The sequence below is a fragment of the Asparagus officinalis genome, chromosome 6, assembly GCF_001876935.1.
Source record: "Asparagus officinalis chromosome 6, Aspof.V1, whole genome shotgun sequence".
In the NCBI taxonomy this organism is placed as follows: Eukaryota; Viridiplantae; Streptophyta; class Magnoliopsida; order Asparagales; family Asparagaceae; genus Asparagus; species Asparagus officinalis.
The window spans coordinates 3,296,318-3,315,760 of record NC_033799.1 but is presented as its reverse complement, the minus strand read 5'-3'; the positions used below and the strand labels follow the sequence as shown (position 1 = coordinate 3,315,760).

At 34.6% G+C, this 19,443-nt stretch overlaps 4 protein-coding genes across 4 annotated transcripts in view; 2 read left to right on the top strand and 2 right to left on the bottom strand.

Annotated features, from left to right (window-relative positions):
• On the bottom strand, window positions 401-8,620 carry LOC109845139 (probable histidine kinase 2). Its single transcript, XM_020414354.1, has 10 exons — window positions 8,429-8,620; window positions 5,023-5,080; window positions 4,699-4,926; window positions 3,982-4,632; window positions 3,533-3,908; window positions 2,852-3,438; window positions 1,656-2,753; window positions 1,318-1,535; window positions 770-831; window positions 401-691 (listed from the first exon to the last, which is right to left on the bottom strand). Exons 2-8 carry the CDS (start codon window positions 5,065-5,067, stop codon window positions 1,326-1,328), a joined length of 3,195 nt encoding a protein of 1,064 aa, XP_020269943.1. The 5' UTR covers window positions 5,068-5,080; window positions 8,429-8,620; the 3' UTR covers window positions 401-691; window positions 770-831; window positions 1,318-1,325.
• Window positions 9,004-9,942, top strand: LOC109844753 (DELLA protein GAI-like). Its single transcript, XM_020413865.1, has 2 exons — window positions 9,004-9,014; window positions 9,432-9,942. The coding sequence occupies exons 1-2, from the start codon at window positions 9,004-9,006 to the stop codon at window positions 9,940-9,942; spliced, it is 522 nt and encodes a 173-aa protein (XP_020269454.1).
• On the top strand, window positions 13,815-18,059 carry LOC109845214 (adenosine deaminase-like protein). Its single transcript, XM_020414433.1, is given in 10 exon segments — window positions 13,815-13,989; window positions 15,663-15,733; window positions 15,946-16,097; window positions 16,171-16,410; window positions 16,413-16,537; window positions 16,744-16,813; window positions 16,914-17,027; window positions 17,106-17,172; window positions 17,500-17,604; window positions 17,707-18,059. Coding segments are annotated over 10 exon segments (1,152 nt in total). The 5' UTR covers window positions 13,815-13,900; the 3' UTR covers window positions 17,826-18,059.
• The window catches only part of LOC109844468 (protein DELETION OF SUV3 SUPPRESSOR 1(I)-like), a 2,474-nt gene continuing 1,455 nt past the window's right edge, over window positions 18,425-19,443 (bottom strand). Inside the window, exon 2 of the mRNA XM_020413520.1 lies at window positions 18,425-18,716. Coding sequence (XP_020269109.1) covers window positions 18,583-18,716 — 134 coding nt within the window. The 3' untranslated portion in view covers window positions 18,425-18,582. The remainder of the gene's footprint in view (window positions 18,717-19,443) is intronic.

Here is a 19,443-nt window from a genome sequence, read left to right as displayed (position 1 = left end):
CTTCTTTTTGTTGTCCATACTTTTTATTGTATAGTATGGAAATAATCTGTATAGGTTGACCTTTGCAGTAAAATGCTAATAATAGAAGAAATATAGGATCCATTCCTTGTTCCTACAAATAATAACTTGCATATGGTTGTGATGAACAGACTAAAAGTTATTAGCACACGCGAAAACTCAAGGAAATAACAATTAATTTCCATCTAATTGTGTCTAAAAAAAGAAAAAAACCCTGATCTTTGGAGCAGAAACAGTGAACAAGTCTGCTCAACTTCACTACCACAATATTTGAGGGGTCGAAAATTTTCCTTATTCACATGTAAAGAAACAAATCTGTCATAAAATAGAAATTTCCCTAAAGCAAAACTCCATTAAGATCAAATGATATTGAAAATGGTCAGATTGAAAAGCTAAAAGTATCGACTCTTCTCGATTATCAGGTGATCCTAACAAAGACTCATAGTCTCAGTTACAACATCAGCATCTGCATTTACTGCAAGTTTACATGTAAAGACAGAAAGTTTCATATTGTTTACAAACATGAGAACATGATGAGAAAACTGCTCAGTATAGGTTTTACACAGTTCTCTGTAAGCCAGGCCATTGTTCTGATGCTTGTATAGCCAACTCATCTGACTTCTGAGGCATGTGAATTTTGACTCTTAAGGTAGCCTTCAAATTAATAATCAAGCTGTTCAAAAGACAAATAAGTCAGATTTGATCATTTGATAAAGCAAGAGTTAACAAATTACAGCTTAACAGTACTTGCCTCAAGTAAGCCTAGAGAGACTACAAGTCATGTTTCTAGCACCACAATGAGACTAAACTTGTCTGTAATCATGCAAATCATGTCAGTAATGAATAAGTAAACATGAAATTTACTCTAAAAAGCTATATTTAAGGCAAACCATCATGTATTCAAGTTAATGCAAAAATATGAGGTTTATACAAATTGCTCAACTGTCAAGCGCAAGAGTTGATTTCCCGCTAAATGAAAAACATACTTATTTAGCTCACGTAGGCGTCAATAAAAGAATTTAACTTCTGGGACGTGTCAAGTACGTTTCGGTTGTGTGTCAGGTGCGGCTTCATGATACAAGTATCCATGTAAAATAGACTTTATATCTCATCTCCCAAAAATGATTAAATAAATGATCATATAATGAATAAATACACAAATGAAGGAAACCTTAAAATTATATATATATCAAATGCACAAAAAAAGAAACTCTAGTCACAAATAAAACATATGAAAGATATACTTTGTATTAACATATCAAAAATACCTTGTTCATAAGACAGAAAATTGCACTTTACATTGATTTTCAATTTTGACGAATAAGTCGAATTGCTTCTATTACACGTTCCGCATTTATTGGTTTTGTCAAATATGAATCCATTCCTGAAAGGATTGCCTTTTTTTCTTCCTCAGATGTTGCATGAGCTGTGAGAGCTACGATTGGAATGTGAATGCCATAAAATTTCTCCTCTTCCCTAATTTTTTTAGTTGCTTCATAGCCATTCATAATTGGCATCTGAAAATAGAATATAGAATTTATGAAATTATCTGTACAAAGAGATGTATAAATTGAAAATAAAAGTATTCTAAATAGACAAAAGAAATTAACTAGGAAAAAAATGGAATGTTCAATTACCTCACAATCCATAAGAACAACATCGTAAGGAAATGACTTTAAAGCACCTCCTCTATTGCTTTCATTATAATCATCATCCTCTTTTAGAGCCTTTTTGATCAAGTTTAAAGCTTCAAGTCCATTTTCAGCAAATTCAACCATTGCACCAAATCGGGACAAGGTGGATGAAGCAATGCGTCGCATTAAAATATTATCTTCAACCAATAAAATTTTCATATCAGCTAAAGGCTTTTCAATGTCCAATTTATGGACACTTGGTATTGATTGTGAAGCTAGAGGAGGAATGTGTGAAATATGTGTTGTATCTTGGGATCTTGATGTAGATGGATGAATTTCGCTTCTTCCTACAAGATCTTGCATCAACCTCGACATTTCATACAACCGAGAACCATGAATTGGTTTTCTCAATATAAGATCATATGATTTTTGTTTTAATCTTCTCAATTCAGCACTTTGTGTATTTGCATTCACCAACCAAACAGTCTTCAACTGAGTTCTTTGATTATCTTTTGAAAAATTGTTCAATATTGAGCATATATTTGAGAAATCTCCACAATTAATATCAATGACAGCCAAAATGAGAGTACAGGAATCTCTGGATCTTCTTCGAGATGTTTGCTTTGTGCTTAGAGGTAGAATGTGGTTTGTCTCATCTGTAGGACTACGAGACATATCTTTCACTATATCCAAAGATTTGACTTTATTTAGAGAATTCCCTCGCGATAATGCATCAAATTTTCCAGAACCGCTATCGGTAAGTTTACATTTTTCAAGCATGGGATACAGAAGTTCCCAATTTTGAACTATCCAAACCTTCATTCCAATATTTTCCATCCATCTTTGCAGAATTCTTTTCGTCTCATTACTTTCAATTAATAGTAAGGAATGAACTCCTTCCATTTTAAAAGGCTTTCTAAATGCCATAGCTCGAAGAGTTGGTTGGTTTGATGCTTCTTGGTTGTGTGAATACTTATTTTCTTCTTCGGTATGACTAAAGGCCATCTCACAAGATTTTAGAAAAATATTAAATCTGAAACAAGTTCCTTCTTCACCATGTTCTTTATCTTCAATGCTGATCTCGCCCCCCATTAAACGTACCTAGAAAAAAATTATAAAAGTTAACATTGATTTGAATATATAAAATATATATATATAAGTTACTGTAACAAGAATGTAATAAGAAATTGTGTACTTACGAATGATTGAACAATTCCAAGACCTAAACCAGTCCCTTCATGTCCTCCAGGAGATAATTCTTTAACTTGAACATAATTTTCAAAAATAGATGCTCTTTTTTCCTTTGGTATTCCCAATCCACTGTCCTCAACCTCAAAAACAAACTCAATCATATTTGAATCATGTAGAGAAGTATTAATAGTCATCACATCAGAATAAGCATCATCTTTTTTGAACCATCTCAACTTAGAGCAAGCAAACTTAGGAAATCGATATGATTGTTTTGAAGAATGTACAGAATTTCCTAAGCTCGGTTTCTTAGCCCATGCACGCAAAATTACATGGCCCTTCGATGTGAATTTCACTGCATTACCAAGTAAATTATCAAGAATTTGCTTAAGTCTCCTACAATCACCTTTGACATTTAATGACTTCAGGACAGAAAAATCACAGGGATCCCATATAACCTCCAGGCCTTTCTTTAGAGCTACAACATGAAACATGTCAACTGATTCTTCAAGAACTTGAGTCATATCAAATTCTACCTCTTCCAATTGCATCTTTCCAGCTTCCACTTTGCTCATATCAAGAATAGAATTTAATATTTCTGAAAGATGGTTTCAATAAAGAGTTTATTAAATCATATTAATAAAAGACAACTTTTTACAATAAAAAGAATGTTTGCCGATATGTAAACTTACCTAGAAGCTTAGACGCACAAGCATTCATTTGGGTCAAGTTCATATCCAACTCAGATTGTGGAGGAACATCATCACGACAAAGTTCGATTAACCCACTGATTCCTGCAAGAGAAGTGCGAACATCGTGACTAGCGCTAGCAAATGCTAAGCTCTTATTCATACTTTTTCTCTCTGCTTGTTGAACCGCATCTTTTAGTCTAATGAGGTTTGCCTGTAGAAATGCCTCTTGTTTCCATGATCTTCGGAATACTTGCAATATAAAATAGCTTGCAAATATTAAGGCAAGAATCGTAGTTGATTGTAACAATATAATAATGATCTTCAAAGCTCGAAAGATATATCTAATATTTTCGAAAGGGAAAGCAACCACAGTTACCTACAAAAAATTAAACAACATTAGACATTTAAAATTTTCTTAAGAATGAAATGCAAATGTTTAGAGGACACACCAATTGAATCCCTGCAACATCAAAAGAAGCACAACCCAACTTGTAACTCTTGCCCCATATATCTAAAATTTTAGAATCCATGGGTCCATTACTGTCCATTTTGCAAGAAATATTGACATATTCACCAGAGGACAAATTTTGATCCTCATAAACTGAGACAATGTCATCTTTGACAATGTATTGAGCATCGGGAGGCCCAGTTTGTGCTAAAGAGTGCCCATCTTGTGTTGATAAGTATAAGTGTGCTCCATGAAGATTAATTTCGAGTATATAAGCAATGAATTTTTTAACTCCAATACCAAGTGAAGCCACTCCATTATTATCTACTGGGGCTTTTAAAAAGAGCATTTGTTCTTTATCCATTCCCCATCCAAATCCCCAAGAAACATATCCCCTCGAATGAGATTCATTGAGTTGTATAGGAGGTAAGACAGTTGCATTACCAAATCTCTCACCATTAGTCTCATTAACTTGTTGACGATATAAATTATTTCCAGAAAGACCATTTACAAGATTTGAAATGTTTGAGAATATAGCATACGTCTGATTCCTTTCATGGTAGTACGAGAACATGGAGTCATCATCTGTAATATATGATATCTGAGACACCCATGAGAACAATGTGTACACCATAAATAGGTTAGGAAAGACCTACACATCAAAAAAATATAATTAGAAATTTGTTCATCTATTTTATTACTATAGTTAAAATGTTACCTTGCTCTCACTAATAGAAGTCGATGGTATATTCACATCACCAGTGGAGCTAAGAAGCCTCGCTAGATTATAAAGAGAAGTATTTGCCTGAAGCAAAAGTTGCATCCTATCTTGAACATGTTCGATTAAAACTCTCTGTGTATCATCAAAAGAAGCATGCACATTATGTTGGATAGGTTGACTCATTGCTAATATTGCAATTGTAATTGCACTAAGAGCCACCAAGACCTGTATGCATAAGTAAAACAAAAATAACATGTGAAGAAAACCAAAAATAACGTTCAATTGAGAATAATCACAAAGATGATTTAGAGAGGGAAGTACTATAGGAAATATGATCCATATGAGAATAAGCCCAAATGTCTTCATCCTCACGTTTTTGCTGTTGATATAAAGAGGATTGTAAGTAGGAGATATAATTTAGAAGACATAATCAATCTACATGATAAAATGGAAGTGTAAAATGTACGATAGAATATATGGTGGTATCTAAAGTTGTAGGAAACCAAACTTTTCAAATAAGGAGATATTCATGACCGCATCACTATGTTTAATTTTTCCACATAACATTTAATAACAAATGTTGATTTCCATCTTATAAAATATTCTTATAGTCGTTCAAGTCCATTCCTTTTTCAACTAAGTACACATTCATTTTCCCCCGATCAACCACGAAAACATAAAATCATTCTTACTAAGTCTATTTTCAACACTAGCCAATTATTGTACAATTTTCTTAAAATAAACTAACTAGTTAACCTACTATAGTTAATCAATGATATTTAATTCTAAAATTTCTAGAACTAAAGTACATTTTTGTATCTTTAAAATCATTATTTTAAATATACCCAACATGGTACAATATATTGGCTGGTATATTCTTTTACAACTGCAAAATGATATAGTCTAAATATCTTTTATCGACCTTTGGCAATTTTGGGTGATATTTTCCCGACATGACCGATATATGAGCTAATATATTGGTGAATTATGCTTTTATATTGCTTATCGTAAAACAATATACACTTTTAGTAATTTTTGGATGACATAACATAATTTTCGCAATATATCAATATTTTGGCCCAATCAAATATTCTAATGTTGATATGGACTTTTATTTATTTTAAAATTTTTTATTAGTGATTTTAAACATATATTCTTTACATTTTTGTATGCTAAAAATTCATTGAGTGTATTTAGATTATAATTTATGACGTTATACTATATACGCGCATTATTCAATATAGCACTCTGATATTTACCACATATTCCTAATCCTTAATATCCGCAATCTGATATGAATTTTGGTCATTCAATATTTCCCTAATATTCGATATTTAAAACTTTGTTTAAAATATGATACTTGATCACTTAAAATAGAAACAATTATGTGTAAGTAAAGGATGAGTACATGGAGAATAGAGTGAATAGGTTTAGGAACAAAATAAAAACAAAATTGAAAAATAATATTTATCATTAAAATATATTTACTCATATTAAAAATAATATGAATCAAAGAACACTTTCAACAGTTTGGCTGAGTTTGGGAAACATGGTTGGCAGATCTTTCAAGTTGGAAATATACATAAATAAATATACAAAAATATGACTACTTTCTTACCTACCTAAATTTCATATGTGTATGGGTAAATTTGATAGGCAATATTCAAAATGGTTTGAAAATTGAATGATAACACTGATATCGATAGGAAAGTTACACCCTAATTACTTCATATGTTTTTCTCAGTATATTCATAAACCATACCCTAATAAATTAGAATTTCTCATATGAAACATATACTATAAAAAGGGCTATCATAAGTATGAATAGACATGGCAAAAGATATATTAGAAGACTGAAATTTATCAAGCAGTGACAATGAAGTCCAACAAGAAATAAATTAGAAATTTATTGTAAAATTTGAAGATTCTCTCACCTATTTTCACCAGTAGAAAACTAAGAATGGTAATTCATCTACAGTTTTTCATCTGTAACAAAAATCACAGATGCAAATTTTCCATTTCCGTCTATAGTGCTCCATCTATGTTAAATATATGAACTATTTCGTTTATGCTGTTGGAATAAAACAATAATAAGCATAGAAGATGCAGACAAAAACCAATATTAATTTTCTCAACCTCAATTATTTAGTTAATCAACATAAAATCCAAACAAAATAAATCAATAGAGAACAGGATGAACAAAAGCAACAAAAGAATTGAAAGCAATGCATAAGTTTAACGCTACAAAAATTTAAAACCTTTGTGAGAATTATAAACTTTAGAGGCAACAAAATTTAACTTGGATTTTTATTAAGACCGAAACAACAATTTTCGAATCATATCAGAGAGGGGAGAATCAAGGACAAGATTTTGTCCTCTCTAGTTTCAAAACCCTAAAAATATTTGGGGCTATTTAGGTGTTTTGGGATTTTTTTTCCTTTAGTATAATTTTCAACATGGCTCGAAGAGATAGGGTGTACATATGAAGGAAACTATGATATATAGGATGCTTTCACCAATCAAAAATTTGATGTATATGTGATCATCCATGCCTAACTCATAAATGTTAAACTCTTTCAAACATTCATGTTTCAATAATAAAAAAATCGATCTATCGTGCTCTTCCATGCCCCCAAAAATAAATTTACTAGTAAGATGAAGTATGTTGTTTCCCTTTACAGAAAAGAAGCAAATGCATATATTTATGCGATTCAAACGGTCAAGTATCTATGAATGTACTAATCTAGCTGTATACTTTATGTTTAGATTTAGGGCAATACAAATGTCTAATATGCTATGCACATGTTGGAATACCACACCTGTGTACTACAAGTCACAGGGAAGGAACATGGATTGAGGTGTTGAGAAGGAAATAGTAACTGTTCTTTAAGAAGAGATGGGACTTATAGAGCTGATTGGTGAAAGGGATTCATGCTGCTAATCTCAATAGTTTGGTTTGACTTTTGAGGCTTTGTTGTTAGCGTTGTGTTTCATCTTCATTTGCGTTATTTGCCGGTTCACCCTACCAAGTGCCTAAAACTTAGTTACATGGAGTTTATCTTGTATACTTTATCAACATCTTTTATCAGATCAACATTGAATGGTCATAATACTCTTTAGCTCCTATGTCGGTCTAATCCAGCCATTACTAATTGGATAACCTTTTGCATCCATCGAAATGTGCACGGACATAGTTCGTGTAGGCCAAATCAGTGCATACATACCTAAAACAATCACATAAAGATAGGCTTGAAAACACATTTTAAAAGGCGTAATACTACCGGAAACTGCTTATATACCTATACATGTAGTAATAGCTTGTGCATGCTTATCATCTAAGGTTATCGATAACGGATTGCCGCAAAGTCAAATGGCGGTCAAATTTAGATATATTTAAATATTCTAGAAAATAAACAAAAAATGCTTGTTGTTTTATAAAATGCAATGCAACTGCCAATTCGGACAGGATCAAATTCCAAATAGTAACATTGTACGCGGTTAAACTGCCACTGTACGCAGCTCTTTGACGTGGCACTCAGTCAAGCCGAGGTATGATCCTAGCAAGCCGACACTTTATTCCTTTTCGTTTTCTTGATTATTATCCAATTAACCGCTCAGTTGTATACAGAAGTCGCCCATTTAAATCCCCAAGTAACAAGCATTCGATTTCAAAATGAGAATTTGAAGTAGAGGAGCTCGCGAAGTATTTAGGATTTAGCCAAATTACCTTTTCCCTCTCTGTTGCGGGCCAAGCCCAACAGAGAATGGCGACGGTGGCGGTGGCGGAGAGCTTTGGAGAAAGCCGACTAGCCGGAGATTTGGTGCTCCGGTGCTGGAGAAGGTGGGGCCCGTGAGAAGGTGAGACCGTGAGAGTGAGTCGCTGACTGAGATGAGATCGTCGAGTGGTCGCCGGAGGAGGTGAGAGCGCGGGCGGCGGCCGCTAGGTTTTGGGTCGGGGCTGGAGTCAGAGAGGAGGGGAGGTGAGAGATTTTTATTTACGGGTTCGGGTGCGGGTTTCGATAGAACATCCACTACGAGAGAGCGAGAGGGGGGGGGGGGAAGGTTGAGATGATTTTGCTCCACGGCGTTCTATTTGAAATCCTGTTCACTCTGAATTTGCACGAGCATGCTTTGCTTAGCATTAATCCTTTAATTAAGTAGTCGACTCCTTAATTTTTGGGATTTAGAATATTGTAATCATGGTTAGTTTTATTTGATTTATTAGATTCTTAATATAAAGATATGATTAGAGGTACGCATGCAATCGGGGATACTTTCTCGATCTCCAGAGACGGACGCTAAATGCAATTTCGGTATTGAAGGAGACGAAGGGGAAGAAAAATAAATGGCAATGAGATATTACAAGTTTGCCCTTACCTCATTTAATTCACATGCCTATGTGGAAAATAAATAATATAATTAGCGCATTACGTATCAGATGTCACACAGTCAGGTTTCATATTTTGGGTCCAAAAATAATTACTCATACTTTTAAGGCAAAAACTTTCTCATTCTTATCATTATTTTTAGGGAAAATTGCTTAGAGGAACCAAAAATATTTGGCTCAATCATCCTCCTCCCCAGCCCCAAAACTCTAACCCCCAAGCCCTAAAATTAAAAAAAGAGTGCAACCAAGCTCCAAACCCACTGCCCAAGAAAAAAATTCCCAAATTACCCTTCTTCCCCATTTAAAACACAATCAATTTCTTCCTCCTAAAATCTGGGCAAAGACCTCCCCCTTCCCCCTCATCCGCCTCCTCCGCCTCCGCCTCCTCCTCCACGTGGGCCCCGCAAGGGGCGCCGCCTCAGCTCCCGATCGTCCAGCTGGAGGACGAGGAGGACCACGGCATCCGGCTGGTCCACCTCCTCATGACCTGCGCCGACTCCGTCCAGCGCGGGGACCCGGGCCTCGCCCTCTCCCTCCTCGACGAGATGCGCCCCCTCCTGACACGCGTCGGCACCTCCTTCGGCATCGGGAAGGTCGCCGGCTGCTTCGTCGACGCCCTCAGCCGTCGGATCTACTCCTCCCCAGATCCCCGGCCCTCCCAGTCGGACTTCGAGATCCTCTACCACCACTTCTACGAGGCTTGCCCCGACGGCCGCGACTCCCTGCGCGAGGTCGGCCTCCGCCTCGCCGAGCTCGCTCGCTCCGTCCACGTGCGCTTCGCTTTCCGCGGCGTCGCAGCCAACCGCCTCGACGACGTCAAGCCCTGGATGCTTGTTGGAATTTCATTTTGTTAGAAATAGCAGTAGGTTATTATGGTGGGTAGTAGTTTTTGTAATATAAAGTCGACTTTTGAAATTAAGTGTCTTGATTAGTATGATATATGTCTACTGGAATTGTCATCTCATATTTTCTTCTGTGTTGCGGAATTGTTCTTTGGTCTCCGCCGAGTCTTGTTTCATCTTTTCTTGTGCTTGTTTGGATTAACTCTTAAATATTTGGAAGTAGTTCTAGTTTTCTTGCGATTCCAGGACAACGTTTCTTTTTTGCTATTGCAATTTATCCTCAAGAGTTCAATCGGAGCTTGGCATGGGCTTTATCCTTATTTTATCTTCTGTGGGTTTAGTGTATGCAGGTGTGGGTGTGGCTAGCGAAGGAAATTTGAGTTTTGAGTTCATTGTTTGTACTGCACATTGTTGTAGATTGGTTCTACGAAGGAAAATGAGATGATGGGTTGAGATTGTAACATCCTGATGTATTTTTGTTTGATGGGTTGAAATCATTCGTAAGGATGATTTTGATCCAATTAGAGTTCAATTTGGAAGTGTTGTTATGTTTCTTAGTTATTCAAGGTTGAATGAGAAAATGAGGTAGTTTTTGGAACATATATGTATCACAGTTAACCGTAAATGTGATAAATAAACATATAATGTGATATTTCAATGTTACATGTGACAATTCAATCCTACATGTGACAGTTCTATCTTGTATGTGATATTTAGATCTGATTTGTGACTTTTGAGTGTTACTTGTGACACTGAGACCTCATATGTCACGTTAACGTATTATATGTGAACGTTATACGTGTACTTCATATCAAGCACCTGTTACAGCTTCTCGGATCAATTTTAATGACTTCGGATCAAGCACCTGTTACGGCTTCGATCTCATCTTCCAGAACCACTCGGTGTCGGTGGCCTCCTCATCGGGGTCATCGGATCCGTCGTCGACAGGGCCGGTGATGAGGGAGTTGAATTACATGGGATTTTCTAGATTTATAAATGTTAACAATAACAATGGAGCGACGCCTTTGCATCTAGCGGCGAGGCAAAGATGATTTTTATTTGTTTTAAATCTGTTTGCTTTAAATTTGAGTTTTGAGTTCATTGTCTGTACTGCATATTGCTATAGATTGGTTCTACGAAGGAAATAGGATGATGGGTTGAGATTATAGCTTAGTTATTCAATGTTAAATGAGATGTTTGGTAACTTTCATTTACAGTCTTTCTAATGTAAGCAACACTCAATGTTATATGTAAATGAAAAAAGAAACATTGTTTGTGGTAAATGAAAAAAGAAATCAAGCGTCCATTTCAATGTTATATGTGGCAATTCAATCTTACACGTGACAGTTCTACCTTATATATGATATTTAGATCTGATTTGTGATATTTGGGTGTTGTATGTGATAGTTGGGTGTTGCTTGTGACATTTGTTATTTATACGTGACATTTTGGTTATTTTATGTGATATTTTGGTGTTTCCTGTGACATTTAGTGTTTACACGTGATATTTGGGTGTTGTATGTGATATTTGAGTGTTGCTTGTGATATTTGTTGTTTATACGTGACATTTGGGTGTTGTATGTGATATTTGGGTGTTGCTTGTGACATTTGTTGTTTATACGTGACGTTTGAGTGTTGTATGTGATATTTGGGTGTTGTATGTGATATTTGATGGGTTGAGATTATACGTGACATTTGACTGCAAATGAAAGTTACCAAACATCTCATTTAACATTGAATAACTAAGCTATAATCTCAACCCATCAAATATCACATACAACACCCAAATATCATATTTACTTTAAAAGAAATTGTAACCTTTTAACTTTGAATAGACCATAATATAAAAATAAGGGAAAATTGTTTGGAGGAACCAAAATAAGTTGGTCCATGCATCCTCACCCCTAGCGTATTATGCAATCAGAGAGGGATACCTCACATATCTGAGAGGGATACTTATGTGATAAAAGGTACCTTGCATAGGTATCCCTCTGTGATAAAAGAAATTGTAACCTTTTAACTTTCAATTATGGTTTTATAAAAAGGGTATGAATCAATAAAATTTAAAACAACATAAAAATACTCATTCTAAATATAATTTTAAATTGAATTTATTTATAAACTATAATATCAGTGTATTTTTTGTAATTAAGAAATCATGATTGCTCAGTAATTAGGCTTTTATTTTATTTAGTTACTAACTTTAGGATTTAATTTGAATTTAGTACAAATTTTGGGCTTAAACTTTCTAATTCATCTTGAAATAGTCACGGATCTATTTTAAGATTTCTGTTAGATTCAAGAGTATGAGCAGAAAAAAAGATTTGAATTGTGCCTATTTTAATATATAATCTAAAAATTGGTTTTAAAAAGGATAAATAGCACTTAAATACCTTATAGTTTCACTCCTTTACCACTTATATACCTTCAGTTATACTTTGTAGCATTTATATACCCATCAGTTGGTCAAAATTGACACTTTAATCTTATATTTTGCAAACGTGAAAATTTTCATCCGAAAATTCTCATATAATATTTATATATTAATTTTTGTGTCATAATTCTATTTCAAAAATAGAATTATAAAAGTGAATTCAACAAACTCAATAGAGAAAAACTATAAGATAACCATATAAACATTACATGACAACTTTCGAATAAAAACTACTACGTTTGCAAAACATAGGATATTAATATGCCGATTTTGACCAGCTCAGTGTATATAAAATGCCACGAAATACAACTGCGGGTATGTAAGTGCTGAGAGTGTGACACTGTAAGGTATTTAAGTGCCACCTAAAAATACGACAAGCAGTGGAACAAATGAATAATTTATCCTCTCCCATGTAACGCTCAAAAACGCTGGCTCGAGCATGTGGACTCGTGTGCTGACGACTTACGCTGGTCACCAATAGATGGAAATTATTCCGATCTATTATAAATTTATATATGAGAGAGGGGACCAAGATTCTGACAACGAGACCTCTGACGTGCAAAAGCATCGTTAACCTCCTGACTTCATTGAGTATTATAATTATTAGTCAATCATTCCGAACAACAAAGCTATGGAAATTTTACAAAAAAAAAAGAAGAAAATTAAACTAAATATATGAGTGTGCTATGGTGATATCAAGAAAAATTTTTTTTTCTTGAAGGGATGGCAATAAATATCTATATATCTAAAAATAAAAAATATATAACATTAACAAATTAATAGTAACCGATTAGAACGTCCTCGGTGTTCTTTTGGGTTTCTAGTTCTGATATTGTGGTTTGGGGCTTTTATAGCGTTTGGACTCATTTGACTTTATCGGTAAGAATCTAAAAATGAGCTTTACCTTTCAATGAGCTAATTCAATTTGCTACTAGTTAGTATTTTAATAATAAGTGGAGTGTAATTTTAAACTTTTTTTTTTGGGAAGTTTACGGTGCGGTTTATAAAAATGTTAGCTAGAAAGTCATAGAAAAACATGTTAATTAGCGTTCTTCATGAATATTAAATGACCATTAATCTTCGGGGGTGTTCGTTTGTATGTAAGTTAAAAAAAATATAAGTGCGAAAATAATTCATTTGTAACACTTTTACGTGTTTACTTGCATGTAAGATACAAAAAATATTAGTATATAAAATTTTAATATAATTTTAATTTTTCCTGAAAAACTGGTTAGGCCAAAAGAAAGTGAAAATTTGTAAAATTTACCCAATTAAAGTAGTGCCTCGGATTTTTCTTCAAGATTTTTCAGAACTCGGCAGAGGAACGAACACAAAGCAAAAGGATAAAAACACGAGAGAGAAGACAAATTTAATAAAAACGAGGGCATTTTCGGTATTACGGCGGTCCCAATCAAAACAGTACTCCCTGTCAAAAGTTTTTGTTGATATTTACGCGACAACAGAGCAGGGGGGAGAAAGCAAGAAAAAAGAAAGGAAAATAAGAAAAAAAAAATCGGGAGAAAAAGGCAGAGGGAGATGGAGGAGATGAAGGAATGGTGCCGGTTGATGCCAAAGATAGAGCTCCATGCCCACCTCAATGGCTCCATCAGAGACTCCACCCTTCTGTAAATTTTTTTTTTCTCTCTGCAAAATTTAGTTTTTTTTTTCCTCTTTTTTTTTAAGTTTGCTGAGCCAAAAAATTATGTATGATGAGATATGTTTCAGACCCATGTATAGTTTCTGATCAGTTAACAGAATTGCACAAACAAATTTTCTCTGTCCAAATTTTAGTTTTTCTTAATTATCTCTCTTCAAAATTTAGTTTTTCTTCCCCTTTTTTTTTTGAAATTTAACTTTGTATACCAATAATTTTGTTTTTAATGTCTTCTGAATTCTGATCTCTTGCCCATCTATAGTTTTTTTATTAGTTAGCAGAATTGCACAATCAAAAGCTTACCATTGTGATTAATTATTCAATTTGTTTGAGTATTTTGCTAAGTTTACTTCTAGAGGATCCTGTATTAAAAATATCATCTTTGTCCTTCTAATCGTAAATTTTATATTACTTTTTGCGAGGAAAATTTTTCAAAATTTTAATTAAGAAACAAAATCACTCATGGCACAATCTCATCTGGATTCATATAGTTGGGCCACTTGGAGAGAGGTTTAAAAGAAAAAAACCACATTGTGTGAACCAACTCACATCTTTCAGAGTGCTTAGCTTTTAATTTCTCCGTGCAATTGGTTTTATGGCCATTCATACTTTGGTTCCTTGGTCTCTATTTGGAATTTTAGCTTATTATAGATCTTAAGACCATAAATACTATATCCTAAGATTGACATTGACATGTCTATAGAAATGTATAAATATAAATATAATCTATGATCTAAAAGAAAAGGCACCTTGCTCCTATCTATTTATTTTCCTTTCACGTTATGAATAGAGCACTTCTACGGTGACTTTTGTGATATTGCTGATCTTCCCTTTGAAACTATGGCTTAAGGTCGTTTAGTTCGCTGCAACTTCAGTTGCATGCAATTGTAGTTGAAGTTGTTTGGTTCAGTTTTAAGTTTTAAAGTTTTTTTTGATTTGTAGTTAGAGCTATGGTTATAGATGTTCGATTAGAGTATTGGGTTTTTTCTAACTTCTTTTGGGGGTTGGTTCATGTTTATTTAGAATATCTATATATGGTGAATTGCCAGAATATCTCCATCTACCACCGAGATAAAAATAGCAAAATGAAAGGGTAGAGTGGTATTTGTACAGAGACATATTGTTGGTTGGTTTCAGAAGAATTAAAATTGGGGCCGTTGCATCTTCTTATGTGAAAACAATTTAGTAAATGCTCCCACATACAGAGCTTTAAATACAAACTATCTATTGTTACATGGGACCAGATAATAAATGTATACACATACTCATATATGAGACTGAGCTATTCATAAATCACATGTTTTTTTCGTTTATCCTCAATTATTTTGACTGTGAAGACCTTAAATGTATACATCTAGTCATCTATGAGAATGAGCTATGCATAAGTCACATGTTCGTTTCTTTTGGCCTCAATTAATTTGACTATGAAGACCTTTGATGTACAATATATTCTTTTCAAGATGAAAGATGCAATACGATGTTAAAGATAAAATGTTTCGCTCAGATTCTATGTTAACGTAACCTAAATGTTAAGGTAAAAGAGTATATTTTACAAGATAATGTTGCTAGTGTTTGTTCTGTTAAAACATTGAGGTTCATTTACCTGATTGCTTGACTGTATCTTTTGGTTTCTTTCTTGAACAGAGAACTTGCAAAAGTTTTGGGAGAGAAAGGTGTCATTGTTTTTGACGATGTAAAAGATGTAATCATGAAATGTATGTACCAAAGAACATCAAAGATTTTCCGTTCTCTATACTATTTATTTGCTTATATAATTCCTTGTGCAAATTATTCAGAAAGCACTATTAGTCTTTTTCTTCTCCTAATGTACCTGTATATTCTGAATCTATTTCTCTCGTTAATAATTCCCGTGATTTTCCATCTTTGACATTAATTCTTCTTAATCCCTCTTTGATATCTGATGAAGGCGGCCGATCATTACCCGAGTGTTTCCAGCTATTTGATCTCTATCACATACTTGCAACTGACCATGAAACAGTATCAAGGATTACAAAAGAAACGATCGAAGATTTCGCAGCTGAGAATGTTGTTTATCTAGAATTGAGAACAACTCCAAAGGTACAATCAAGAATAAATCATTACATATATCAATAACAAATGACACTTTACATCCTGGTTTTTACATCTATAGAACAATCAAGCTAAAGGGATGACAAAGCGATCTTATATGAAAGCAGTCATTGATGGTTTAAGAGATGTTGATACTGTCGATGTTTCCTTCATTTCTTCTGATATACTGATAAATCATACTAGTGAGAAAAAGAAGAGAATTTTTGTCCGTCTTCTTCTAAGTATTGATCGTCGTGAGACCACTGAAGCAGCAATGGAAACGGTTTGTTCCTTGTTATTGCTTTTATTTACTTATTTATTTGGATTTTTAAATATTTTGAAGTGAATCACACTATACCTTCTCATTTTCAGGTTGATCTAGCAGTAGAGATGAAGGATTTGGGAGTGGTTGGTATTGATCTTTCAGGCAATCCTATTGTTGGAGAATGGTATATTTCACCCTAGTAGTTTATATAGAAGTTAATTGCAGATAAACCCCCCGCACTATCATTCAGTCATGGATAGAACCTCTGTATTTCTATTGTTGCAGATAGACCCCCAAGCGAATATTTTTTACCCTTTTACCCTCAGAGGTAAAGAAAAATGGTTATAAAGACTACGTGGATCCTCATCTACTTTGTTGGTTGTAATGCAGGAAAACTTTCCTACCAGCGCTTATGTATGCAAAGGATAAAGGACTCCCTATTACTCTCCACTGTGGAGAGGTGCATCAAAGTTTTGTAAATATCCAAATTAAGGCAATGAAGCAAAATTCTCTAGGTTCGAATCACTAACTGGTTTAATGTCGTGACTTAGTTCTTGTAGGTACCTAACCCTGAGGAAATTCAAGCAATGCTGGATATTTGTCCTGAGAGGTTAGGGCATGCATGTTTCCTTCAAGATGAAGAATGGCAAAGGGTTAAATCTTCAAGAATTCCTGTAAGTTTTCCAACTTCGATTTCTTTTTTATCACGATGATTGTTTCTTGGATTACTCACTCATATTATTATGTTTCAGGTCGAGATATGCTTGACATCTAATCTTCAAACAGAGCGTCTTACATCCATAGACTATCATCATTTCGGTTAGTAATTTTTCCTTATTAACAATATAATGTAGAGTTATTTGGAGTTTTGCGCTGGTTATTTGTCATCTCTGTTTATTTTATAAGTACAGACGCCCCCAGTCCTCGAGAGAATGTTATTTTACCATTAGTTTATAAACTCACATTGGAATCTTATGCTGTTCTTCTTAGCACAACTAACTCTGACCAAATCACATGATTCCTATGGAAGTTGATTTACAAAAGTAACAAAGAAAAACACATCCTCACGCAGCCAGAGAGTATGCGTAAATAAAGTAGAACAAGATTGCTATATACCGGATGTTTTGACACAATACTTGTATGCAGATGATCTCTACAAAGCAAAGCATCCTGTTGTTATCTGCACCGATGATCGAGGCCTCTTCTCTACTACTTTGTCCAATGAGTACTATTTAGCCGCTTCAACTTTCGGTAGGCATTTTAGTTTTTTACTCAAATCCATGATAAAAAATTACAAAATTAAAGATTTCTAAAGAAATTTCTCTTTTTTGGTCCTTTGGTTGTACCTTGAAGGACTCGCTAAGGGACAAATGATTGAGCTAGCTCGAAGTGCTATTGATTTTGTGTTTGCTGATGATGGAGTGAAGAAGAATATACGAGAGTTGTTCGAGGCTAGCGAGAGAGCATATTGACGACAACAACAACAGGAAGGCCTTTGTCTCAAATGTTGAGAGGAGATTGCAGCGATACAATTTGCTTAGGAATTGATTCTTAAATTTGCTTGGGACTTGCTTCTTATCAAATTTTTATAGATTGCAAATATGGGACCAGAACAATTGTATTAGAAGTTGGCAAGAACTATTGTTCATTGACTACTATGCAATAATTATTGTGCCATATGAGCAGGAATTTGTGCTCTGAATCAACAGTTGAGCAGTTTGGCAATGAAAGATGAAATATTGCTACCATAAAATACACTACAAAATAATGACAATCGCGAGCGAGCTTGTGTACAGGTCTCGTAACTTATTGATAACAAGATATAGACCATTGTAAAGGGTTTTTCTGACGAGTGCCCACGAGCGGACGCTCATTAGGGGAAGAGAGAGAGAGGGAGGGAGGGAGGAGGTAAAGAGGGAAATTAGTGAGAATTTGCAAGAATCCACTTACTATTCATTTCTCTCTATATCTCTCATTCCTCAGGGCACCCCCATGAGCATCCATTAGAAGAACCTTTCCTCAATTGATATATCCCGTTCCCAGCGTTTTATTTATAAAACAAGCAACAGAATGGACAGCTTCCAAGAGAGTAAATAGAGAATTGAAGTTGCAAGTAACTAAAAGTACATCCAAAAAGAGGTGTTTTAACTACAATGACACATGTTCCATTTCCTTCAATACTGAAATAACATAAAGACTAAAATTTGCGTAGGATTTGGAGGCAACTGATCACTTCTTCTCGGTGTTGTTACTTTCCAGTTCCGTCCTCAGCTGCAGAGAGAAATCATCATTGACGTCATCGTCATCCCAGTCATCTTCCCACTGCTGAAGGGCTTCCTTGCCTTCCTCTTTGTCATCCCATTCTGTAAAATAAGGAAGAAGCAGATGTTCTTAGTTTTCACTAATATAATGGGGCATACACTAACATGAAAAACAAGTTGAGGCAGCAGCATGCTTCTAAGAGGGGGCAACATGATGTGGGCTTATCTTCACCCGGGAAAATCAATTTGCAAGTCCACTACAGATTTCACATCTTAGTGCTTCAAATGAAAATGTCGAAACCTCTAATGAAAGCATGTGTACATAAAAAATATTGCATTGAGAATTATCAACAGTATTAACAATACAGTAGCATCCGCCACCTACTTTTACTGTAGATCATAAGGTATATTTTTCGTAAAAGAAGGGATTAGTAGATTTATCGATGGTAGTTATAGTTTATCCTTGAAAGGGGCGAGGAGGCAGGAAACTAGACGGGATTGCACCATTAAACTGTGAGAATAATCAGAAAGACACGTCATTTTTAGATGCAAATTCGGCAGTTCTTTTAGCGGGCGCTCAAGCACAAGCTTAGGAAGCTATAGTAAAATTGTAAAGGATGGAAGACAAAAAAAAAAGGCCTACAGAGAAATAGTACAAGACATACTCTCTTCTAGGTCTCACCAGAATGGGTTTACAAATATTAAATATAGAATCATTAAGTAGTGCCTCCAGAAATTTAATTTATGGGATTTTAACTTTGATAAGGAGAAAAGTGAAGCATGAAGCAGTGGCGCCTGCTTACGAAAAATGTTTTTGTGAGGTCCACAA